Source organism: Mastomys coucha, unplaced genomic scaffold, assembly GCF_008632895.1.
Source record: "Mastomys coucha isolate ucsf_1 unplaced genomic scaffold, UCSF_Mcou_1 pScaffold11, whole genome shotgun sequence".
Lineage (NCBI taxonomy): Eukaryota > Metazoa > Chordata > Mammalia > Rodentia > Muridae > Mastomys > Mastomys coucha.
The window spans coordinates 33192587-33201366 of NW_022196893.1; the positions used below are offsets into that span (position 1 = coordinate 33192587).

The 8780-nt window shown below is 51.5% G+C and overlaps 1 protein-coding gene across 2 annotated transcripts; it reads right to left on the reverse strand.

The window, feature by feature from the left end:
* Nucleotides 1-383: 383 nt before the first annotated feature.
* On the reverse strand, nucleotides 384-8780 carry LOC116082186 (keratin, type II cytoskeletal 72). Of its 2 annotated transcripts, XM_031359038.1 has the most exons (9): nucleotides 8272-8780; nucleotides 7001-7215; nucleotides 5176-5236; nucleotides 4703-4798; nucleotides 4078-4242; nucleotides 3392-3517; nucleotides 2212-2432; nucleotides 1581-1615; nucleotides 384-963 (listed from the first exon to the last, which is right to left on the reverse strand). In XM_031359038.1, the coding sequence occupies exons 1-9, from the start codon at nucleotides 8722-8724 to the stop codon at nucleotides 773-775; spliced, it is 1563 nt and encodes a 520-aa protein (XP_031214898.1). In that variant the 5' UTR covers nucleotides 8725-8780; the 3' UTR covers nucleotides 384-772. The 2 variants fall into 2 exon arrangements, with proteins under 2 accessions (XP_031214898.1, XP_031214903.1); XM_031359043.1 differs by lacking the exon at nucleotides 3392-3517 and having other exon boundaries at nucleotides 773-963; nucleotides 8272-8724.

Below are 8780 nucleotides of genomic sequence, written 5' to 3' on the forward strand. Positions count from 1 at the left end.
ATACACACACACATGCCTACCTCCCCTGTCTGCATCTTCACCATGCAGTGACCCAGTGCTAGGAGATAGAGAGACGCTGATGCCCTGCTCTTAGACTTCCAGAACCATGAGCCAAGATAAGTCATGCTCTTTATAGATTAAAGAACGGTGTCTGAGGAGAAATAGAGTAGGCTAGAGCCCAGGCTGGGCATAACCGTCAAGGGCTAGTGGCCTCCTGCTGCCCACCAGACCCCATCTTTTAAAGGCTCCACAGACCTCCAAAGAATACCACAGCTGGGAGTCAACCATTCACAACATGAGCTGATGGAGTAACATTTCCAGTTTAAACCAGAATACCCAACCTCAAGTATTCTATTACAGCAACATGAAAAAAGACTAGGAGGTTGGCGTTCATCAATCATTTATTGCAAGAGAAGCAGGGAGCTAGACAGGATCCCCATCAGAGGACAACAGGAAATGCTAGAGGAAGGCACAAACACAGGGGCTGGCAGTTGGCTTCAGGGACATATCTTGGGTCCATGCTTCATCTCTGTGTGGGGGCAGCTATCCAATAAGAAGTGAGTGGGAGAGGTCACTGAGAGAGCTTATGACTGGCTGGCCTTCCCCCACCCCCTTCCCCCACCCGATGGTTCCCTGTGCTGGGGAAACGGGGCTGGGAGAATGGTTGGGATTTCAGCGATGGAGAAAATGCTTCCCGACTTGGAAAGGGACCCGAGGGAAGAGAACAGGAGAATGGGTCCACAGCCTTCTGCTCACAGCACTGCCCCGTCTGTCATCTGGAGGTCTTTTTGGTTGCACAGCTGCTGCCTGAGGTTTTGGCTGGTGGATCCTTGAGCTCACTGCCGCAGCTGCCCTTGGTCTTCACCTCCAGGGCCAGAGGTCTGTAGTTGTAACTGCTTGAGGCACCAAAGCCCACACTGAAGCCAGCCCCTCCTGGTCCTGCATTGGTGCTGCTAATGACGGCTGGGAGGGGAGACAGAAGACCCCAGCTCAGCCTCTCCCTCTCCCTCTCCCTCTCTCCCTCTCTCTCTCTCTCTCTCTCTCTCTCTCTGTGTGTGTGTGTGTGTGTGTGTGTGTGTGCGTGTGTGTGCGTGTGTGTATCTGTGTCTGTGTGTGTGTGTGTGTGTGTGTGTGTGTGTGTGTGTCTGTGTGTGTTCACTTTGTGGCCACCATTCATAACCATGGCTTCATTTTACTTGTACTTAACCCCAAACATTCAACCTTTTTTGTAAGTGGTCTGAGTCTATACATCCATATAAGTTTTGAACTCCTTACACAGAAATAAGCTAAGGGAGTAGCCGTAATGTTCTAGCAGGAGTAGGAAGAGTGCTGTGGCCAAGTATCATTTGCAGCACACTGCTGGGAATCCGTGGATCGTTTTCTTTCCTATTTCAACGTATTACTATTCTCCAGCTGTTAGTTCACTGGGCTATTGAAACCAGACCCCTCTTCCTGTCCTTAACCCCTTCCTCGTTCCCAGTCTCCCTGAGATTCCAATGACTCCTTCGCGCCATGGAATCAGAGCTGCGTAGGCTCCTGATAAGATAACCGAGGACAGACCAGGACACGCAGGTACTTACAAATGCTCACAGAATTTGGGTATTCACCAGCCATCCTAGAGAGAGAACAAGCAGGTAAATCCACCACTATCACCACATCTACTCAGGGAGACCTGAGTCTTTCCAGTCAGAGAAGCCCCACCCCTTTCCCCGACCTCTGCGTCATCTTCAATGAGAACTCTGCTCTAGGGAGCCCTCTGCACCAGAGGCTCCTGGGCCATCTTCAGTGAGAACTCTGCTCTAGGGAGCCCTCTGCACCAGAGGCTCCTGGGCCATCTGTTTCACAGAAGTACAACCCAGTTGCTCCCTAGTGATAGTGAAAACGATCCCACGTTCTCGCTGAGCTCAGACTTTGCCGCAGTGACTTTGAACCTGGACGCCTGGGAGGTTTCTTGCCTCTCTCTCGTCAAAGAACCATGAAGAGAGCCAGGGGACACTCTCTAATGTGGGTGGCATTGATACTTGCTTTCTCATGGCCTTTTAGGGATTGTACAAGTCGGTCCGTTTTGCTGTCTAATTTACGTCTTCCCTCCCACAAGGCAAGCGCACTTCCCATGTGATTTCACTTCAGTAGAGCCTAAACAGAGGCAAACTGTCTTTGGCCTTCCTATTAAAGCAAAAACCACCCCTATGCAAGCGTGTCACTCCTCACCGGCTCTCCTCACTCTCCAGCAGCTTGCGGTAGGTGGCAATCTCCATGTCCAGGGCCAGCTTGACATTCATGAGCTCCTGGTGTTCGCGCAGCATCCGGGCCAGCTCCTCCTTGGACTGCTGCAGGGCTCCCTCCAGCTGGTCCAGCTTGGCCCGGGCATCCTTGAGAGCACAGTCACCTCTCTGTTCAGCATCAGCAATGGCCGTCTCCAGGTTGGAGCACTGAGGAATAAACAGACTCCTCACTTTGGGTCCAAAATCTTGCTCAGCCCTCTTCCCCTGATGCTGACCAGCAACAAATGCTTCAGGATCCCAATGGATGGTCCAGCTTGGACAGAACTGGAGGTGAGTCTATTCTTTCCCTGACTTCAGGCACTATCCACCTTATTCCCTTCTTGATCACCACCACCCCCACTCATGCCTCAGCCTCTAAAGGTAGACATCTTCACCTAAGAAGAGAGAGAAGAAGGGCATAGAGGAGATGGGATACCTGGGTAGCGCCCCTGGCCTTTCCCCGCTCAATTAGAAACCATCAGCTATAAGGTTCTAAAGACAACCAGGGATGCAAGTCTCCCTATGGCTAGAGGTCTACACATCGCAGGGTGTGTGTCTTGGGGGTGCCCACGGCAGCCAATAAGTTCCTCTTAGTAAAACATCTATCTAATAAGTCTACTATGCCTTCAGTCCACCCACCCATCCAACAGAGGATTATACTCAGGGCAAGAACAACCCTTAAGGATATATTTGCATGGCTAGTAGGGTTTGCAGGTAGCAAACACCTTCAGTCAAGAATCTTGCAATCGATCCGTTGTTAGGGTTGCATGTTTGCACATGGAAGGACTCTGGGAGCTTCTTCAACCTTTTAGTTTGAGTGTGTTTTGGTCATTTGGCTAAGGCTTTGGTGGGGTGGTTTAAATTTTGGCCTTTTCTTTTGGGGATGTCCCCTTCCTATGGAAGTTTGCTCCACAGTGAAGAAGCAACAACTGGTTTTGATACCAAAACGATGCCTAGGTTTTTCCTCAACTGTCCTCTCATCCTCTGATAAGCAGACCCCAGGTCTGTCAACACACACAGAATTTCAGATAGTGGATCACAGCTGGTCCATCCCACCTGATGAGGACAGTCCCACACAGATTGGTGCTGAGTGAACCCACTCGCTGCCTCGTTTGCATAGACCCCACCTGCTTCTTCATGTTTCCTATCTCGGAGTGGATCCTCTGGATCAGCCTGTTGATCTCTGTGATCTCAGACTTGGTGTGTTTGAGGTCATCCCCGTGCTGGCCTGCAGTGGCCTGCAGCTCCTGGATCTGTGATCACATCAGAAGAGAAGGGTGCAAGGTGGTTAAGGGTGGACCTCACTGGGAGCGCTCAGCGTGGGGAGGGGTGCTCAGTATGGAGGCAGCACTCCATGCCTGTGGTCTCCATGTTAGGGAAGTTTAAACACCAGCCAAGGAGAGAGGGGAGGGTTGTGAAGGGGGTATAGAAGGAACCGGAAAAGCAACAATTCCCTCTACTGAGCAAGGTCCTGCTCTAGCTCAGCAGCGCCCTCCGGTTCTTAGACACAATGGCCTGACAAGAGTGCATTTTCTGTCCTTGTTTCACCAATGCTGAGGTATGTGGATTACTCACAGGCTTATGAGGGTTGTAGCGGGCATGGCCTCATCTCAGAGCCATGGTGAGGGAAAGGCTATAACCTGTATTTGTCCATAAGGTTTGCTAAGACTGGTTTACCTCCCTAGACCACAGGGAAGCATTTCTATGTTTGATTCCACGTGTGCACATACACAAGCACACGCACATGCAGAGTGCATTCTGAAAACACAAGCGCTGCACCCACAGCTCTCTGCCCACTGTGCACCAGGCATACCTTACACTGGTACATGTTCTCCGTCTCTGCCTTGCTCTTCACAGCAATCTCCTCATACTGAGCGCGAACCTCAGCGAGGATGCTGTCCAGGTCCAGCTGCCGGTTATTGTCCATGGACAGAATGACGGATGTATCGCTGATGTGGGACTGCATCTGAGCGATCTCCTGGGGGCCCGTGGTGGAGGGGAGTCGTTAGGGGTGCTGTGAGGACACTACCTCTCCTGATCCTTCTTCAGCTGAAGAAGGTGAGACTAGATTCCTTGAACTTCAGCCCAAGCGATGGTACTTTGTTTGCTCTACTATACTCTCCAGAGCCAGCAATGCTAATCATATCAAGACTCCAGGTGGCACTCAAATCCTCAGGGAGTCTCCTGCTATCTTTCCCGTCCCTGACGGCCCGGGGGGGGGGGGGTGTCACATGCCTTCCTCTTCTCCCCCAAAGCACCTTCCCAAGCAGTTTCCCATGCCAAGCCTGGAAGACAAACACCGTGGTAGTCTTCTCAAAGTCTGGCTCTGTGCCCAGCCCTTAGTATGACCTCAGTGAACATTAACTGCACCAGAACAAAAGGGATTTTCTCCTGACCCTTTGGAGCAGCTACCTGAGAGATGCCGGTAAAGAGCTTACCCCTTCAAAGAGGACCTTGAAGAATTTGATGTCATCTGTCAAGGCGTCCACCTTGGCCTGGAGCTCCACCTTGTTCATGTAAGCAGCGTCCACATCCTGGGGCACATGTGATGGTCAGGCTTCCCTCCCTAACCTGCCCACCCTTCCCTTCCTGCCACTCAGAGTGGAGGCCATTTAACTCTTCATCCCCTTCACCTCGTGCTTCAAGAATGGCCTAGTCCCTAGGCAGAAACTAACTCGTGTGAGTTCAGTGGCCACACTAAACATGCAGCAGAAGACCTTGGATCTAAGCTAAGTTTACAGGTTCTAAAGGCATTGTGCACTCCAGGGGAGGGACTAAGCAGGAGGTGAGATGTTAGAATTCCAAGGAACCGAGTTGCCCATTCCGAGGGTCCCTACCTTACCCTATGCACTGTCATAGACACTTGGAAACACTTACACCTTCTCCCTACCCCAAAGGTGCCCACCCTTACCTTCTTCAGTACCACGAACTCATTCTCAGCAGCTGTGCGCCTGTTAATCTCCACCTCGTACCTGTGGGAGAAAACAGCCTTGCCACTGGGCCAGTTGAGTCCTGCAGATGTCCACCGTGCGGTAAGCCACTGTCCCTGCACCACAGCTGCAGAGTGTTTACCCCTGGGGGTACATGGCCTCCCCAAGGAGGAGCACTGGTTCAAGGAGTATTTTTTCTAGCTCCTTAATTCATACACAGTCTGCCCTGTCATGATTTGCCTGAGAAATCACCATGGTGGGGATACGCAGGATCCACTGCACTACCCTCTCACAAGCGGCCTCCTCCATGTCGTAGCAGAACCATTCACCCACCCCCAACTCCACGGATGTGACAGAAGCCCAGGGCACTAAGCAGAGGCTCTACTCTAGCTCTGAAATTCTTTTATGCCAGTCTCAGACTTCCATTTCAGATGAAGCAAGGTCTTAGTGTTTGGGTGCCACCGGGGTGGTTTTCATGAGGATACATTGTAGATTAGAAAAAAATACTGTTAACTTTTTTATTTAAAGAACTCACTATGTAAACCAGAAATCCACCTGCCTCTGCCTTCCCAGTGCTGGGATTAAAGGTGTGTGCCACCACGCCCAGCTCCACAACAGCACCAATAAAATCTTTTCTATTATTCTATGAGGTCTATTCTGTTGTCCTGATGTTATATGGGGAAGGGGAAGTGTGCTTGGCCAAGGTCACAAAGCTAGCTAATAGTGAGGCTGAAATTAATGATTAGGACTCTGGGCATCATGCAGGCACACATATCCTATGCTGAACTTTGAACTTTTAAGAGCTGCCAGCACACTGCTGTTTGCCATTTTCCTCTCAGAAGCTCGTTCAGGTTTTGAGACAGTCACCTGTGTTTGATGTTACATGTCCTGTACTAATGCTGCAGTTCCAGAGGACGGAGAGGCTCACCGAAAGACATTCAGTGAATAGCAGTTCAGGAACTGCAGATCTTTACCCCGTGGGAGGCCCAAAGACAACGAGCTCCCTCTTCAGCAGAGCCTACTCACCTGATCCCATCTGAGTTCCATTGATCTCAGCTATCCCGTACTCATTGCAACTGTTTGAAAGTGCTTTTTAAAGCCTGTTCCCATAGTCTCTCTGTGGTCAGGGCTATGACCAGCTCTGTTAAACTCTCTATGCGGAGCTCAGGCCAGGCTTTTGGCTGAGGGGGCCTGTAGATTAGGGGTGGTTAGATCTTTTGAGTGTGGCAAAAGAGAACTGTGCCAGCTCTGATCACCTCTACCCCTTGGAGTCATGGCAGCCAGTGCCTATCCCTATAAATTTGGTACCTAAGAAGCAAACTTTCCAAACACCAGGTTTGTATCCCTATACTCCTTCCTGGCCCACTCTCAAACTGGTTTAAAATTCATTCTCTCTTCAGAGATGAGATACTTCCACAGAGTGTATACACTTCAAGACAAACTATGTTCCAATTTTATTTTGCTTAGTTTCAAATTTTGTTCCAGGGTTGGTGAGGTACCTCTCTTTTGGGGAAACCACCATAGAAACCTTACTTAGGGAAAACCACAAAGCCGCCTGGGCTACACAGATGAGTTTCAGCCAGTGTTCTTTGCCCCAGGCTCCTGTCTCCAGGGCTAGACATCAAACAGAGTTCCTAGACATTAGGAGGAGCATTCTGGGTAGATCTACCATCTTTCTATCTAGGGGTCTCTTCTGTGGGACATGAAAGAAATACCAGTGGTCTCCACAAAGGAACTAAGGCAAACTGTCCACAGAGAACCTTCTGGGGTCACCGTCCAGGGACATGGTCTCTGACTTCCACTTACCTCTTCTTGCAGTCCTCCACCACTTCCCTCATGTTCCTCAACTCCGAGTCCAGCCTCACCCTGTCCCCAGACAGGATCTCCAGCTGCTTCTGCAGGTTGCTGATGTAACTCTCATGTACGGGCTCCAGGCTCCTCTTGGAGTTGTTCTGGTCCAGCTGCTGCAGCAGCTCCCACTTGGTCTCCAGCACCTGGTTCTGCTGCTCCAGGAAGCGCACCTGGAACCCAAAGGCAGCCACGACCCACCGTTTCCCATGAGGTTCTCTTGCTAAAGATGCTGGGAATTGGGGAGTGAAGGGGAAAACTGGGCATTCTGGACAACGCTCTCTTTCTCTCAGAGCTTTGATGTTACTGGGTGATGCCTCTGTTTGTTCAAAGCCAGTTCTCACATACTTCAGGGTCCCCCCCCCCATGTCTGGTGCTCTCTGCTCACCAGCCTCCCTGTCCTACCTGTCTCTGAGCATAGGGACAGAAGGAAAGATACTCAGGTGGAGGAGAGTTAGGAGGAGAATCTACATCAACTCTTCTATCAACATGGGCTTGTGTCTCATCATTCCAGGCCTAATTCCTTTGCATAAAAGCCAGGAAAACAGAATCAGAGGCCTCGAAATGATAAGAGTCGCCAGGCAACCCAGAAACGCAGTAATGTATGTCTTCATCAATGCTGGCCATTGCTATTATGTCCCTAACACCTTCATGGTCAAGATCTCTTATATATACTGTGAGTATCCAGGAGGGAGACCACTATTTCTTACATCTTTCTCATTCTCTGGGATCCCTGTCAGTGACCCTCAAAGACACCTTTCCAGCTACCCCATTCATTGCTGAACACCTTGGTATGCCTTTCCTTCAAATGCCTCTAAAATTGACTCTTTTCTCTCCCCTCTTCTGGAAATCTGCCCCCACTCCTTTTGTTTTGACATCCCCTGACCATTATCCCTCTAGTGCCCCCGTTCTGGATATGGGTCTTCAGGTTCTTGTCTAACACTGGACACCCGCGTGGGACTCACGCTACATGCATCCCAATCCTTCCTGAAGCCTTGTCCCACGTGGCAGGAAGGAGAAAGTTCCCCTTCACTGGGCGAACGTACCAGGCACTGTCCTAAGCACATGGGATACTTGGTCCCAGTGACTCCTTACTGGGTTATTGAGCCCCCTTGTTTAACAGATGTGGAAGGGAAGCTCACACCCGTTCCCAGTCATCAGCCGCAGAGCAGGAGTTCTGTACCTTGTGGAGCAAGCAACCCAGGGCTGACAGATGCAGAGGGACCCACCTTGTCGATGAAGGAGGCAAATTTGTTGTTCAGAGCCTTGATCTGCTCCCTCTCTTGTGCGCGCACCTTCTGGATCTCCGGATCCAACTCCACATTGAGTGGGGCCAGAAGGCTCTTGTTGACGACGACCTGGGGAATGCCACCGGGCGGGCACACAGATGGGCACGTGGGCCCCAGCCCTGCGCTGCCGAAGACGGTGCCCACGAAGCCCCCAGGCCGCCCACCGCTCGCCCCTCCGTGGCCCAGCGTGAAACCGCCGCTGCGCCCCGCAGAGCTCAATGCTAGCCGCCGGCCGCCCCCCACACAAAACAGGCTTCTGCTGCCGAATGCTGCTCCCTTGACTCCAGCTCGGACCGAGGCGTGACTGCCACTGAGCCGGCCTGAGATGACTGCAGAGCAGCCACTGAAGCCCAGGCGCTCGGCACCGGGATAAAGTGTCAACTGGCGGCTCATGGCTGGCAGCGGGCAAGGACGGGCAGGATGGCAGCAGGCAGGCCTGGGGCACGGAT

Excerpts from the sequence above, each read along its gene's own strand:
- LOC116082186 (XM_031359038.1), bottom strand. The coding sequence starts at position 8,724 with ATGAGCCGCCAGTTGACACTTTATCCCGGTGCCGAGCGCCTGGGCTTC. Across the intron at positions 1,616-2,211 it reads CTGGAGAGTGAGGAGAGCCG|GATGGCTGGTGAATACCCAA; the intron begins GTGAGGAGTGAC and ends TTCTCTCTCTAG. Across the intron at positions 964-1,580 it reads CCCAAATTCTGTGAGCATTT|CCGTCATTAGCAGCACCAAT; the intron begins GTAAGTACCTGC and ends CTCCCCTCCCAG.